Here is a 17383-nt window from a genome sequence, read left to right on the forward strand (position 1 = left end):
TGTCTACCTCCATATACAGAGTTCTCTGTTCTCCGGCAGAGCACAAACTTGTCTTCTCTATGCCGATATAGCTTGAGCTATTCAGCACATCCATGGAAAACGCCAAAATAACCCCATGAGCTCTAATCTGCATCCAAACTGGACACCTCCTTCAAATACACTCACCCTAAAAATATATGAGCAAAGATCAGTCTCTGAGCAGAATGAGAAGGAACTGTAAGTTTCCACACTCTGCTATCCACTATTACTTTGAACCACCATTCACTTAGAATGTCCCCAATCAGGGAGTCGTCAGTCTTGCCTTTCCATGTTTTGACAAATTTCATCAATTCTTATCCTTGAGGTATGATCTGGAAACAGCCCTCAATCCCTCATATAATACAGACATAAATGTCTTTTTAGCTCCTAAGAGAACTTCTGCTGTTCCCAGCATCTCTTCTGTAACTCCTGCTGAAAAATGTCAATACTCAGGATATGATCACCACAGAAACTCTTACTGATTTCTCCTTTTGAATAAATAGCAATTGCGATTTCACAACATCCTTTAAGTATTTTAAATGTTACAAAGGAATTTTAAGGGTAAGAACATGCTGTCTCTGCATAAGAAACTATGTCCAAGGTACAAACGAGCCAACTGTTTTCTAGGTTCTCCCTTGATTCTAAAGAATAAAACAAGGCAATGGGTTAACTTGAAACCATTATGAACAAAATGGAGACACCTACTATCCCATCTCCCTGTACCTTCCTCCCGAGATCAAAAGGGTGAAAGGTATTTACATGTTCAACACCAAGAGGCTATTGTTTGAAAAGCCATAAACACATTAGCTGCAAAATAGAATATTCATGTCTGGATCTAACACTAGAGTGCCTCACATCAAGAGGAGATAATAACGAAGATTGTTATATTTCTACATTTGCTTTCATGCTTTCAGCTACTATATCATTTCTCCAGAAATCAAGGATAGAACAGAGACTGGGAAAGATACACACATATGGTGGACTAGACTGAGTAAGAACAAAAGAACCAAGAGATAAAAGAAAAACTACAAGGACCAGGAAAATTAGTACGAGGATCTTCATTTTAATAGTGATCCAAATAGACAATTTAAAGTCTGACAAATACTTTTCTAGTTGCTGAAGAACACATTATTCTGACCTAATGCTGTCAAATGTGGTAGGTATCATCTTCAGTATCATGGTTCTGAAAATTTAGCAGATGGTATCTGGAGAGGAAAAAAAAAAAAAAAAAAAAATCTACACTGATTTGCCTGCCCAAAAGGATTCAAACCTGGGAAAGAAGAAGATGTTTTACTCTAGCATGTATCTAGCATATTACTACAAAAGTGCTCTTAGCAAAGAAGAGGGCTGGGTGGAAATCAAACCTTCACTCCTTAGCTGTTTATCACAACGAAGTCCAGAATAGGTCTTTTTGTTGTGAATATAAAACAGACTCTCAATAAACAGAGGTTGAATTATTTTGCTGCTAACTCCCTAAAGAGAATTCAAGTGTAATTAAATTCTGTAATTAAAATCCTAAAGATTTTAAAATCCTAAAGAATTTTGCATCCTAAAGATGAAATATGTCCCAAAAGGAAGTGACCTGAATTCAGGTGTTTCTCACAAAAGGAAACACATGAACGCACATGACAGAAATTTGAAACTAGAATCCAATCACCTTCAAACATAAAGATGAGTAACTGAGAAGTGAAAAGTTATCACACCTGAACCTTGGCTATGAATTCTGTCATCAAGAAAACTTTAAATTCAGACATATTAGTTACCACTGGGATAGCCAACAAAAAAATCCATTAGAATATTTGCCCTACTATGCTATCCTCTAAATAAGTGATAGCCAAAACACATTTACACTAAGATGTCACACAGACCTCAGAAAAATATATTTTGCTAGAATGTCTGACAATTCCCTTGAAATTTTGAAGAGCAAAATAAGAGATGACTGTTCAGGATGAATTGCAGTGAGTTATCAGACTTTAAGAGCCAAAGAAGCTCCTATGCTATTCTATTTTCAGTCCAACAATATTTTTAAAAAGCTGAAAGAAATCTACAAGTCAAAGTTTGCAAATAAACCTGCCCAAGCTTAAATGCATGCTTCTCTGTGTTTTAAGTTACATTGCTCTATTTACTCAGTTATTTAGAGGCCAATTCTAAACCAGGAACTGCTGCTGCACCCATGCAGAACCCACCCACAACCTACCCTGTAAGACTACCCGTACAGCTCAGGTATTCTCAATAGAAAGCAGCTTAAACTTTATAAAAATAAGCAATGACTTATGTCACTCTATAGCAGTGTGACACAGTTGTATCCCAATTAGGTTTTTTTACTGTGAACATAAGCAGGTTTCAACATTCACATCAAGAAAGTAGCCCTGTAAGTTCTGACAGTGGAACACACTGTCCAAAGCCATCTGATACAGAGCAAGATGCTAATCAATAGCCAATATAGGCCATCTTCCAGGGTGCAAGCTTAATGTTAGGGTGCTGGAAAGCACTGGAGGAAAGCACAGATAAAGGGTAGTGTTTTGATGATGCACTGTTAATTTTTTCATGCTTACAATGAGGCATTTCAGATAGAATTATCACTGTTTAAACAGTTGTTCCAAATTTAATCAACGCTATAGACCATTAAAACTCCAGTTTTTGATAAAGTAGTATTGTTTTGATCAGAGAAGATTTTGCACTTTTAAAAACAGTAAGACTGTTGCAGATAGAAAAATAAAATTATGAAAATCCTTAACTGCACAGGACCCAAGAAAGTAATAACTGCAGGAATGAGAAACCCTTTCTAGCCAAATAAAAAGAAGATGCCAGAAAGTGCCAAGAAAAATACGGAGCCCTGGGAAGAGCTTTTGGTATAGTTTTATTCCTGTAATAACACTTAATGCTGTTTTAATGCTGCTCACCTTGTAAAAGCCAGAAGCAGAAACTAACTGGCACAGTGGTGGGTGAAACAACAGAAATAAACCTTCTAACAGAGCTACAGTTTCAAGAGCTTTTGAAATTGCATCTTTGTATTTTTTCCCCACACAAAACGAAATATAACTCTCCTAAATCCTTTCATTTGTTTTTTTTTTCTACAAATAAAAACATTTGTTGCTAATTTGCTTCCAAAACTGTCTTAAAAAATGGAAAGTTCAACAAAAATTTTCCAAATAAAAAAAACGTTTTGATAGTAAAAGAAGTTCCTATCCCTACAAAATAGTTTGTGCCACTTTGATAAATATTAACTGCTTATCTACATATTAAAACACTTCATTATTATCCAGACTACTTCTATAAATTCTAATGATCGAAGGTTGTACAAAAGCAATGCTTTACTTTGACAAAAATTGTATATTTATATGTGTATGTGCGAGCCATGCAAAACTGCTCAAAACAATCAACATGCACAAACTGATCTATAATTTGTTAGGACTTACTCAGAGTGATTTCACATTTTAAATCAACAGTTGTAAAACTGTTTATGAAAAGTGTTACATTTTAACTCATTACCACCTGATTTAGTTAGTGTGCACTCATGCAATTTTTCATGTTCCAATTATTTTTATTGAATATAGCTAGAAATAGTACTAATTAATACACTTTAAAAAATAAAAAAACTGCAATCAAGGTAGTTTCTACAAACTGACTCTCAATTAATACCATTTTATCCACCAAGAGGTTTGTGTAGGCAATATAATTTAGTAATACATTTTTAAGCAACTTAAAGCTTAAGCTTGGTTCAATTTATGCCATTTCAAAAGGTCAGCTGGCTTGAAAACTCTTCCTCTCAAGAGTAAAGAGATCTCAACACAGAAAGGCAGCATAAAAAAAAATCAAATCCACGAAAAAGTTTGTATTCACACTGCATATATTTTGAAGTTCTCATTCTTGGGTTTTAAAAACACACACATGCCCATATGCAGTAATAAAACAAGCTTTAATTAAATTCAAGCTGATTAAAAAAAAAAAACAGTACATGAGTATTTTCCTTTGAAAAGTAGCGAAAGACTTTAATTTTTTTCTTAAAATTTCTGAAGTAGAAATATCCCCAAAATGCAGTGTTGGGCACTCATATTTAAACTTGCATTTCAAAGCTGTTAATTTTCTTTACTTAATTTTGCCTTAAATATTTAAATGCTTTAATTATTTCTCATCTAGGAAATGGCTGACAATAAAGGTTTTAACATAGTCACATTCAGTGTGGAGAAAGTTAAAGTTGGTTGCCCCCTTAACAACAACAAAAAAAAAAGTTTAATGAAAAAAGAAAAACAGAATTTGTGAGAAAAAAAAATCTTTGATATAGATAAGCAAAAAAGTGTTGCAAGACAATATTCAGAATCTGCACTTACTCTTCACCCCTTTCTTCCCCTTTCGTTCCTTCTTGTACTGTTCCTTCAGTTTACTTATTAGCCCCTGGTCTACATCCCAAACCTCAGTAGCTGGGGACAGGTCATCTTTGTCTACATGCAGCATATTATTAAAAGAAAAAAAAAAACAGCAATTGGCAATGCAAGCTCTTGGCAATTTATTTTCACAGCTGTATATGACCATCAATAAAAAGTTCTTCATTATTCTTTATATTAAAGGTGCAGTCTCAGTTTTTAAGTTTATAAAACAATAACTCTCATTTCATAGAATTTTCCAAGGCACTGTTTAAAAACAGCTATACATTTGAACAATGTGTTAATTTGTTACTAATGAACAAATAAATCATGCTTTTTAAGTAATTGCTTGTTAGATGCTTCAAAACACATAAAATTGTGTTCACAAATAATTACTGCATCTTTAGAAAGGTAGCGTTAAGAAAACTTTCAGCCAGTGTTGAACAAGCAAAAAAGAAAGTGTTCATGCTGTATCATTTATGAAAACGCAAGCCAGGGCAGTCAGTGGCAGTTTGCTCATGAAGACCCCCCATGCATTCTTTCCCACTCATCCCACATGCACAAGAACAACTTTGGTCCTACAGGCAACCACAGAAAGAGTAATGACATCCTACTGTCTTCCAGCAATTCCATTATAATTAGCAGAAACACAATTCCAGAGCAGTTTTCAATGACATGTCTTTTCTGTGTGACATACCCTACTGAACTTGTTATTATCCAAGAAAAGTCATGTTCCAACTTTTCCATCACTATCACTAGTAGCACTAGGATCACTAACTTTTCTGGAAATGTGGGATTAGTAAAAGGATAAATTTACATTCATCTTGTCTTAGAAGTGTATTTAGAACTTTTGATTGAAGACAAACAGACAAAAAATAACGCACTCTTGGCTTCTGCATTAGTTAAACCTATGCTCACAAACTACTGAGACATAATTGATAAAAATTAGGTCCCCCAAATACCCAGTTTGCAGAATCACATTTACAACTATATTTCTGTTTCAAAAAAAAAAAAAAAAAAGCTATTTTTAAATGTCAGTTGTTCAGGTGACAAAAGTGTGCAAGAGGAGCCACAGACAACGGAAAGCAAACTGCCAATTGGTTTATTAAAATAACTTAGAATGTGCTGTTTTATGTTAGGGCCCTCACAAAACCTATGCATTTAGGATGCAAGGTATATAAAACAGAAAGCTGATAACTATTGTTTTAAATACAAATGTTCCATGTTAAAAAACATCAAAGAAGGGAAGGACACCCTAGGGCACTGAGGCATCCCCACAAAACCACCACTAAAACAGCAGGTATTAATGGCAGAAGTCAGCAACTGAGAAGAAGAAATAGCAAAGGCGGGGAAAGCAAAGAATGAGAAAAATCTCATGGATACCTGGACTTTCCACAAATATTTTGCAGAGCAGGACAGAGCAATTAGGTCTTACACTAAACTAAAGCTACCACTGACAAACTGCAGCCACAAACACCTCATCCTTTAGGATCGCAGGGCCAAAACACTGATACAGAAGAGCAGCAAATACAAGAGACCCTACTTAAGTCAGAGGACATTTCCAAACCAAAGGGGAAGGAGTTAAAAACAATATATATCTTTTTAAGTGTCTTTAAAATATATTTATATATTTTTACCCACCTATCACCAAGGCAATTAACCTAAGGACAAGTTAAAAAAGGGGAGGAAGAGGGACGAGAGGAATAATCCAATGCAACAATAGTAAAAGAATCAGCTGGGTACTTGCACTGTTGAGGAAAGAAAGTGGCAGTTAAACTGAACCAGAAGTTGAATATGTAAGATCAATATAATGTTTTTGGGAAGGAGCAAGGAAGAGAGCACAGAAGCCAAGTGCCACTCTGGTGTGTGTGAGAAGATGTAGTTTAAATTACGAGCATCAAACTCCTCAGTAATCGTGATGACAAAATTGAAATAGTAGGTCCAATCTGTGTGTTACAGTACAACTTTTAGAAAAGATGAAAGAACAAGATACCATGACATAATGAACCTTTAAATATTTCAAATACACACCAACTTAAAAGAAAAAAAGAGAAAAAAAATCCCCACACAAAACACATACAATCTCATTCTTAAGCATGCATTTAAGAAAAGAACAGCTACATCAAAGTCAGTGACATACTGAGGAGAAGAGTGCTACAAGAGTTAGAAGTCTGTCTTCTGGCTTAAGGTGGTAAATTGGTATAAAGTGTTTGAAAAAAAACTTACAGATATCACGTTCATCTGTCAAAACTTGGAAAACATCCTTTTGAGACGGTTTGTTCCTCCTCCCCATTTCCTTGCCTCAGGTGTGAGCACTTTGATAACAACCAAGTGGCTGAGGTTGGACCAGTTACCAAAAATCTTAAAATGCTCTGCCTCACTTTTGCCATGGGTTAACATGAATTCTAATATAAGAACTTCTAGACTGTTCTCTGAGAAGTGTGGTGGGTCAATATCATTTGACAAATTTGACAAAAATTACATTTTTTATATCAGTATTTCACATCGGAAACCACAGATTTTGGTTAATTAGCTGAAAAGATGGCAACACATAACAGGCTGGAAAGAAATCTCAGATAGTAACGACTTGGGATTGCTATAGACGAGCCAGTTTGGTAAGTTTCAGCACCACAGGACAAGTGAGTTCTTTGACTGCATGAATTAGAGCATCAAGATGTCTTTATCTCTCTGGTAAAACTAAAGCTATGACCGGAACTTTCTGCATTTCTCTACATTTTAAGTGATGCTGAAAAGTGAAAGCCACAAATTTGGTTCTCAAGGTTGAGAAATATTTTATGCTAAGTGATTTGTCTCTTTTACTAAATAAAAAGATGATTGTCAAAGAGGGACAACATTAATGAACACTAAAATGCTTCTAAAAATAGATGAGCACTATCAGAACTGAATGCTACGGTATGTCTGGCTTTCAACTAGAAATAAGACTGAGCTTTAAAAATTCAAGTAACTAATCCTTTGATATTAATTTCCAAAAGAAAATTCATTCTAATCCTTGATACCTTCAAATCAAAGCTGGATGATTTTCCTGCAAGATATACCAGTATTACAATTTCTGTAGGTCTTTTTATTGTGTTTGCTCAATGATGTGCTTATCTGGTTGCAACAAATTCACTGTCTCAATAAAGCAATCCAACAGCACGGTCTAATGGCACTTTTTGGTCTTACAGTCAAAGACTTAGCGCAACTGCAGAACTGCTTTTCTTCAGAAATGAAGATTGTCAACGTTCATATCAAGGCAGATGTGAATGTCTTGGATAGCTATTAATTATTTTTCCTACCCAGATTCCCTCCCTCTTTGAATTTTGTCGTTTGAAGGATCTCCAGTTCCATGAATTTCTGAAATGTACTTAGCTCACTGTGTTTCATACTGAAACAGTAACTTGTTTAATTTTAATATTGACTCTCAAAAAAAGTTGAAACAGTCCAGAAGAGTGCTGATTCTCTTAAGGCAACCTATATTAGCAACAGCATCTAAAAAATCTTAGCATGTAAAACTAATTATACTAATATTTCCCTTCCTCCCCCCACCAAGAACATTAAAGATAAGCTTAATTTGAGCACAGAAAGAATTTAAGGCTCCTGATCAAAAAGGAAACAGGAAAAACAAAAAACAAACAAAAAAATAGATTTGAAGGATGATTTAATTGAAGCATAAAAATATAGAGAATTCTGGTCTTTCTTGCATAATAAGGAAGAGTTTTCTTCTTTTAGAATTTAGAATGAAAAGCAAAACATAAAACAACCCTATCTGCTGCAATGACAATAGTTTAAACAGTTTCAATATACAGTATTCTACTATTTAGTCACCAGCATTTGATTTTCAGTCATCCGCACATACACTCCATTTTAGTAGGTGCTGCAACTCACATGAACACATATCTTCCTATATTTATATTCTTAAACTTTTTTGTTAATATCTTACCCCACTCTGTTCCATCTCCTGAACTTCGGGCTTCTCCAGCTCCCTCACCATCTTCAGCTGTCACTAAAAAGTCAAATTCTTTCAAAGCTTCTTCAGTATCAGGGTCATCTGTAAGGTCAGCAGCTAAACCTTCATTACCAATCTGCAAAAACATAACATTTTTTCTGCAATTGAACCATGAAAACTTATCTATCAATACACACCTAGGTTAGAAATGACACAGATTACATTCAGAGAGGGTTTAGTTTCACAGGAAAGCATTTTTCAACTTGAAGTAGAAAGTGTCCTCATGATATTTTTTCACCACCAGAACATACTGTATTTAAACAGTCTGTATCATAGTCAAATTAATGTTGCTGCATGTAAAAAGCCCAATGACAAGAAGAATATTCCATAACAATGAAAAAAGACCTAAAAGAGGACGGATTATCCTACCTAGAGAGTTGCAACAGAAATGAAAACAAAAGAAAAAAAGAAAACAGCACAAAATTTAATTGAGCCTTATGAAAGAAGCCACTGGAGACAAGTTTCTACTAGGGTCTACTAGGGTACACTTCCAATTAAGAAGCTGCATAAAGGAATTAAATAGTTATTTGGCATGGAATCTACTTTTTCACTACATCATTTAGCTGCCTCTCCACATAGGATTGACTCTACCTCCTCAAAAACTCAAAAAGGATGCACTTTTGTCTGGCTTAAGATTTGCCATGTAGGAAGGCTCAGATTATTCAGAGATGCAGAAATAAAATCAGATATGCCTTTCAGCAGGTAGCTAGTTGGAAAAGTGTTTTTAAGGGAATTTCAGATTTATACCCTACACAATATTAAAAGAAATCCTTACTTTGTGTTTTTTATTTATCCGATGCTTTTCTTTTCCTTCTGCAATATCTTCTATCATGTCACTCTCGTCTTCCTCATCACTATCATCGGCATTCTCTAGGAAGTTAAATGTTTCAAGAACATCGCCAGAATTCCTATATAAAAGAAACATTAACTGTGAGTCAGTGTTAATTGCTGTTGAGATTTTCAAAGATTAATTAGATCAAATGCAACTGCTACCTGACGTAAAAGCTTAAGATTTTTAAAACATACAAAACAACAAGAAATAGTTGCACAAAGAAGAGTTTCTACAGTTGTCTAATTCCTTATGGTGAAAAGCACCCCTCAATAATATCTTGCCACAGAATAGTATTAAATATTTCAAGAGTTTTGACACTGAACTCTTACAGTCCTGCCTACTTTCCTACCTAAGGCTTGTAGTTAATTGCATTTAATTTCACAATCAGTCAGCCACACTGCAGGTTTTCAGAGACTCCAGAGTTAAAACTGAATGTGAAATAAGTAGTACTTATCAATGACCAAGGAAAGCATACATTTTACTGTATGTAAAAGTAAAGCACAACCTTACACATTTCCTATTTCTTCACTTACCTTTTGATTTCCTGTCCCTTTTGTTTTGATGAAGGAGATTCACCTCCATTGAGGATCTGCTCCAAGTTCTTTGTTTCTACTGAACCATTTGGTTCTGAATTGGAGAGCCCAAGCAAAGACCTTACCCGCTGGGAGCGTACATCCAATATTGTATCTGTATAACCTACTTCCTGAAGATACCTACACACATTACGAGGAGAAAGAAAAAATACATTTTAGAGAAGAGAAAATAAATCTTTATTGTTAAATGAATGCCATTATTACACTATTTAAGGAAAAGACAACTCCTCACAAAACATTTAGGCATTTCACCTGTGGCTTGCTCTGGCAATATTCAACCAAAAGCTTAAGCCATGAGGTATCCAAAAGTTTAATCTCTGTTATTTAAAGTAAAGCTGAAGATCCCAGAGACCTGAATAATGAACAAGTATTTGCCTCAGTTACACAGTTTCACAGAGTAAACACAGCTGCTGCTAATCCAGGAAAAGATCTGAAAACACCAGCACTCAGTAACATTACTTACTGTCTTAGTAACTGTCTGCCTTGCTTCCAGGTCAGTTGGCTATTTTGAGGTACTGTGGGAACCTCTGTGTCTTTGGTTTCTTCTGAAAGATATAGAGATATGTATGCATTTATTTATTATTTACACACACACACACACGAGTATTTTTAAATGAGACAACAACGAAATTGAGAACAAATCTTAAAGCAAACACAGTAGCCGTTAGGAACCTGCTCTCTAATGAATCAAGGTTTAAACTTGTTAAAATAACTTGTTTTGATAAATCCACATTTTGTAACATTACAGTGGAGCAAAAGATCAGTTGTTGCAAAAGCATTTATGGGGTTATTACTGAGCCCAATGGCAGCTAAAAAAAGAAGCATAATACTGTTATTACTGCATAATACACATATAGCACACATAACAGAGTTTGTATTTATTAATCTTTAATCTTTAATTTATCAATTCTTCTTCCTACCTTTGACTTGTGTTACTTTTTTTTAAGCAAAGTTAATCTAAAACCAGGCATCATCTTTTCATTTAAAAAACTACTTCCTACAACCACTTTTGTATTAATGCTATATATTTCTTCCTAAACCACTTCAATTTACAAGCAACCCTATGCATTAGGGCTTAACTTTATTTTCTTCCTTCTCTCTCTCAACCTCTGCTGAAGCATCAAGCTTCAAAAAGTTAAAAAAAAAATCTTTTACTTGAAGGAAAGAGTTATTCAACTTAAGTATATAGAAGAAAATCTTGCCCCAATCAGTTAAAGCCTACCGCTCAAAAAAAGGCAAAAAAAAAAAAAAAAAAAAAAAAAAAAAAACCAAAAACCTCCAAAACCCACACACATTTCAGCAACAAAAATCTGGCTCTCAGCTGTTAAAAAAGGACACTGAAAACACCAAACCAAATACAGCTAAAAGTAAATCAGACTATTAGTGTTTGAAGAAAGACATTTAACACATTACATCAGTTCACTAAAAATAGGTAATACTTAGGGCCCGCTGCATTTTCACTACGGCAGACTATGAAAGTTCTTAAAAGATGTACTAAGGATCCCAACAAACATGCACAGGAATCATGCTCTCTACTTTCAACTGAGGTTATGCGTACCCAAATGTGGCACTTAAAGCAGGAGAAATGAAATACTGTTTAAATAGCCAGTTTTACTACTAAAAAAAATCTGTGAACCAAAACCATGTGTTTTTTGACACATTACAACACTATGGTTCCTACGGATCCATATTTCAAGAGCAGTCACACACAACTCCTTTTATTTATTAAGAAAAAAAAATCCGTTAGCAAGACAGCAAGACCGAGAAGCAAAACTGTAAATTATTTTGTATCTATGTTGCGGTTGGTTACATTCCAAAATAACATTACGGATAGTCTGCTTTTTTCCTCCTAGGACACTTCTCCTTTCATTTATGATCAAAATTAAGGCTTAAAAGCAGTTGTTCTAGGTCAATGCAGTGTTTTTTTTTTTTTTTCCAAAATCTAACATCCTATAACAGTACCAAAAAGATAGAATTTCTTATGGTTTCTTTCCTGCAGTTATGCTTCTTTTGCAGTTATGCTTCTTTTGCAGTTATCTCACAAAAGGATATCACACAAATTATTATATCCTTCAAAAATGGGTACTTAAAGAGAAACAGTAGCTGAAGTGGGAATTGTGTAACAAAGTTTCCTCCCTGTCCAAACCCTTTTGGAAAAAGGAACGGTCATTTCATTTTGACTTTGAGCTCAAGCAAAGTATTTGCCCAATATCAAAATGTCTCTTAAATGGGAGACATTTAATGAAACTTCTCTAAAATTCATTTTTGGAGGATGTGGGCTAGGTAAAAACTGCCCACTACAAAAAACTTGAGCAACACAAATGAACGGATCTAGAACAGTGGATAATGGAACAATTATAGCAAAATATGCTACTGTCAAAAAAAGTTACCTGATTCAAAGGTTGGCATTTTCAAGTCACCTTGGTTGAGTTCTGTGCCATATTTTAATTTATGATATTTTGCCCTGAAATATGAAAAAAGCATGCAAGTGTTAAACAAATTAGTATTCATTTGATGAAAGCATTGTAAACATCCTACTAATACCATTTAGAACAAGCGTGTCAACACGATCTTATTTCTCCAAATAAAAAGACTCCAATAATTACTGAATCATTCCTAACCTTTCAAGACAACCACACTGGGTCTTTTCAAAACTATTTACTACTATAAAATAACTCACGGGTGAAGTTATGTTCTTCAAGAATGGGGGGGTGAGGAGGATGTCAGTTGCTACAAGAACTTTCTGAAACCAGCAGGTTCAATTATTTCGCATGGATTTCTTCAGTTATAGCACTGTCACAGCAAGCCGAACACTCTATGATAAATCACACACTTGGAGTCCCTGCCTACTTGCTACCTTCAATTTGCTTTTCAGATCTTCTCCTGCCCTGTCTTAGTTTACAATACAGATCTTCTTCCACGATAGAACCATGCTGTATCGCTAGCTTCCTGCACTGAGCACATTCTATTCCTGTTTTTCTCTTCTGCTCGGACTCAAGTCTTAACTTCCAATTAGTACTCATGATCCACCCGTGCAAGTGTGCCTCACTCCTTTCAATATCCTGATCTCTCATCCCCTATCCTCTTCTCCTATCACTTTTTAATAAAAACTTATCTTGCCAATACAGGCAAGCATCTACAATACAGGCACGCATTAGCTTTCCAACGCTTCTTCTGCAAGTTGCCTATCAAACTTCCAAGAGTATCACCTGCATCACTATGAGTAGACCCTGAAATTCTCGAACTATATCTCAGACCTTTCAAAATTTAATTCTTGCCTCAAAATCCCCCGGGATAAGAATTCTCAAACTCTCAGGGAAAGGAACTCTTCGCCCTCTGCAAGGGCAAAGTTTTAACAACAACAACCGAGTCGGAGCCAATCCCCATTAATTTTCAAGACTGCTGCCAAATATGAAGAAACTAGGATGTCCTCAAAAACGATACATAGTGAAATGTATGCTGGGCAAAACCAAGCATTCCCAACTATTATTTTCTCAGCTGAAACACTGCTTGAAAGTTTTCCAAATTCAAGAAGAAAGTTCATCTCATATGCAGTCTGAGACATTTCTCCTGAATTACAGAAGCTTGTGCCAAAGGTTTCTGCAGGCAATTCAAAAAGTCCTATTAACAACTTGTCAGCAGGTGGCACTACTGACCCGTTACAGTAATTCCTATTTGGCAAAGGCTGGTATCCTACATGTATTTGCATGCCATGAATTTGGCTGACTGCTGAGCAAATAATCACAAATGTTTTAATGTTATTTGTGAATCTAATTGTATTCCAACAACGAACCACTAAAACTGTATATATTAGGTCTTCTAAAATGTGAAATAATGTCTTTGTTCCACATTGTAGCAAGCAGTGTATTGGCAAAAAGTACAAATTAAGTGCACAGACCACGATATAACTTTAATGTCCTATAAATTATTATGCTTTTTGGGCAAAAGAAAATCACAGAATGAAAATAATTAAGAGATTGTACAGTTAAATTAAGCAGACCAAATGTTTTGGCCCAATTCATAGATGAATTCATTAGAGCATTATAATTAGAAAACCCACCTACATTTGATCAATTTGGAGCTGTTGCAAATATTATTTAGGAGCATCTGTTCAACTCTGGAGCTCTAATTTCATATATAACAAAAACCCTGCTTTAATTGCTCATTACAGAAAATGAAGCATCTCATCTGAAATTACAGCAATGACTACAAATAAGCCAAAATAAAGATGTATGTAATAATATCTTCCACGTTACATTTGATATTGTTTCAATTCTGCAGCAGGAAACTAATCTTACTATATTCCAATAAAGTCTAGATTTACACGCATACTCCTTTCCACGTCGGCTCACAAGGCAGACACCGTTATGACTTTCCCTGCTCCCGTCACGCACAGTAACTCAGTTCTGCACCTTCCCTGCCTTTTCAGGGCTGACTTGGCACATTTCTAAGGGCAGGGTGAGAGAAGACAGCAGGAACCCGAGAAACAACGTTCCTAAATAGAAGCATGCAATCAGACAACTAATTGTTGAATCCTACCCATCAGTTACAAGGATATAAACCACTTCCAAGCCAAAGGCCACAAAGCTGAAGTAACAGCTCAGGTCTATGATCTTGGGAAGTCAAGCACTGAACTAACACAGCTTGAAGCAGGGTAGCTTGGAGTACAGATAAATAGCCTGTTGCTGTAAAATACTGAATGACCCTCTAGCTACAAACAAAAATCACTACACACATATCCACTTAAAGCCCAACTTCACTGCAAAAGCTCATGAAGAAATATACACAAAATATTCAAAGAAATTAAAACATCATTTTACATCAAATATCGCACTTCTTGTAAACATTTTAAGAGTCAACCACTAAAAAAGCCAGGTTATTTTGCAACTACTACTGCATTATATTTAATCATACATGCTAGATGTCCTGCTTCATAAGTTTTTTTTCTGAGAAATCACAATATTCTATTGTTGCTTGGATGACTGTGCTGCTGACACCCTATAATTTGACACTTCATTGTACGAAACTTTGTCCATATCAAGAAGTCAGGAAGGAAAGAAAAAAAAAAAAAAAAAGGAAAGAAAAAAAATCAGGTGCAACACCTGATAACCACTGTCAACACTTCTCAGGCAAAAATGCGGACTGTTAAGTGTAATTTGTATCCTTGCCTGAAGAACAACAAAAGGCCATCATCCTGGATGCTTCGTTTAGAGCAACAAGCTAGAGCTTAACATTCTTGGACAACTTAGTGGCAAGTCAGCACAGGCTCTCCTTACTCAACTCATCGTACTTTGGCAATTAGATCCCCTCAAACCACAGAGCATCAGTAGACAAATAAAAATAAGGTATGTATCTATCTACAGCAAGCTTCTTTTTGTCTCCCATCTCCCATATATTCACTAGTCATCCTCAGAGGTGTTTTTTTTTTTTTTTTTTAAAAAAAAAAAGCTATATTCATATTCATTCCACCTGAAACATCAGGATTTTCCTCTTGAAAAGGATGCAAGCTTAGTTTACAACTGCAAAAAGTGATATGAGTTGCGTGTTTCTGATGTTCTGCTTTTGTTGGATATATGATTACGAATTTCTCACTCATCAGATGAATTCCACGATTTCCTGGGAGGTCGCAGTAAAGGTAGCTGCATTTCACAGGGAAGCATGAGTGAGCTATCACCAATCCAATTTATCTTCATGTGTCCATAAGATGCTGACCCTCACTGTAGTTGCCTTTGATTTGTCTTAAAAGGTAGGCAATCCCCACAGTTATTTTGTGAGTGTGTTTTCCCACAAAGTTTATTATTGCCAACACAACCAAAAAGTTTTACTTCAACTTCAGATAGTCATGCTTTAGCCTGCAATAACAGCAGACAGTTTTCTTTCAGCATTTTCAGTGTTCCCTTGAGAGAGTGGTACATACAAAAACACTTTATTTGCTTTTTTCATCTGCCTTTAATTCAGTCATTTGTACTTTATTCATGATACAAAAACATAACTTTTAGTCTGTCATTGGTTGAAAAGCTTGAGTTTGTTTCCACCCTAAAGACAGCATCCAATGAAGTTCCCTGATGCTTATTATTTCGGCAGGAAACACAAAAGGTGCTGATCAAACACTTGCCACTTTCTGAAACATGCCTTTAAACTGGACATTCCACACAAATACGTGGCTATCCTTGCCACAGCATTACTTTTAATATGCAAATCACCAATCAAAGTTATTTCTATGCTAGTTTAATACAATATTAATTTATATCAGCAAATGCAGCTAAAAATGCCCAGGTAAAGGCCCTGTATATTTTACTACAAAATTTTAAGTTTGCTTTGGCATGAATATTCCCCTCTAATAAAAACAAAAGCTACCTAATTTGTTGCAGGATCATCAAGGGGAATACACAGTTGCATTCAGCTGCTTTTTAAGTGCAATTGAGCCTGCTACTGAAAATACAGACGCATTTGAAGCTAGCTTCCCTAACAGCTTTGCAAAATAAGATACTAATTTCAGTCAGCGGAAACCGTCAACAGAAAAAAAAACATAGCTATGAAAGACACCTCACAGCTATATATTGGAATGCTTTGTTTTAAATACTACAATAAATACTACAAAAAATATATCTACTGAAATTAGAAATTCTAGTATCTACCACAGAAAGAAACAATACATCAAAAAATACCATCAAAAGATACTGTTCTGCAACAAAATACAATCTTACAATGTTGTGTAACAAATATAAATTATTTATAGGAAACAGGAGGAAATCTTTAATCTTTTCCAGATGAACATGACTGAAAAGTAGGTAAAGGTATAATGATAACACGTAAATTTTAATATGTTTTTGTAAGTACAAGAAGGACCTAGCAGATTTGTTCTTATTTAATTTGAAATTACCAGCTCAGAAAAGCTGATCAATTTGAATATGTTGCATTTAAGCCAAGAAATCTGAAAAACATACTAACCAATTTGAAGTGCATTTAACATTTCTATTACAGCAATCACTCATCAGAAAATATGAACCAAGAACAGTAGCAGCTAATTCAGTCAAAAATGTATTTTTCAGTCATTACTGTCAAAAAGCCCCATAGCTTGCACAGAGTAATTACGATCTGACATTAATACAGTTTACATAAACTGCAGAATCATCTGGTAGAGACAGTTCGTGTCAAGCAAAGACATTTTTTCCCCGTCTGCAAAGTGTTCCAAGTCAGATAAAAATTGACCAAATACATATACCTACCTTTCTTGTTTTAATGCATATTCTAACATTTTTATTCTTCTCACTAAATCTTTCTTCAAGTTTTCTTGACCCTTTCTTTCCCCTTGTAGAAATGCTATTCGAGCCTGAAAACAAATAAACATAAAGGAGTTTTATTCAATTTTGTTGCTCAAAGAAATAAGTCTAACACATAAAAAAGAAAAACTATTTTGCATAATAAAATTCAGTTTCAGTCATTTAGTCAAATTCATTAAGAACAAATCAAAAATATTTCTGCCCCAAAGATCTGATCTTATTTTCTGTTAAGTTTGCTTACCTTGAAACAAAGCTATTGAAGTTAGTATAGTAAAAGATGGTAAAAA

At 35.0% G+C, this 17383-nt stretch overlaps 1 protein-coding gene across 1 annotated transcript in view; it reads right to left on the reverse strand.

Moving 5' to 3' along the window:
• Positions 1–17383, reverse strand: part of STRN3 (striatin 3) — a 57189-nt gene that overhangs the window by 21938 nt on the left and 17868 nt on the right. The window contains exons 2-8 of the mRNA XM_088529244.1: positions 17043–17146; positions 12204–12277; positions 10277–10358; positions 9754–9933; positions 9164–9296; positions 8323–8464; positions 4350–4460 (exon numbers count right to left, since the gene is read on the reverse strand). Coding sequence (XP_088385370.1) covers positions 4350–4460; positions 8323–8464; positions 9164–9296; positions 9754–9933; positions 10277–10358; positions 12204–12277; positions 17043–17146 — 826 coding nt within the window. The remainder of the gene's footprint in view (positions 1–4349; positions 4461–8322; positions 8465–9163; positions 9297–9753; positions 9934–10276; positions 10359–12203; positions 12278–17042; positions 17147–17383) is intronic.

This window comes from Tinamus guttatus, unplaced genomic scaffold, assembly GCF_059628265.1.
Source record: "Tinamus guttatus ecotype Peru unplaced genomic scaffold, ASM5962826v1 Tinamus_guttatus_pri_ptg000327l, whole genome shotgun sequence".
NCBI lineage: Eukaryota > Metazoa > Chordata > Aves > Tinamiformes > Tinamidae > Tinamus > Tinamus guttatus.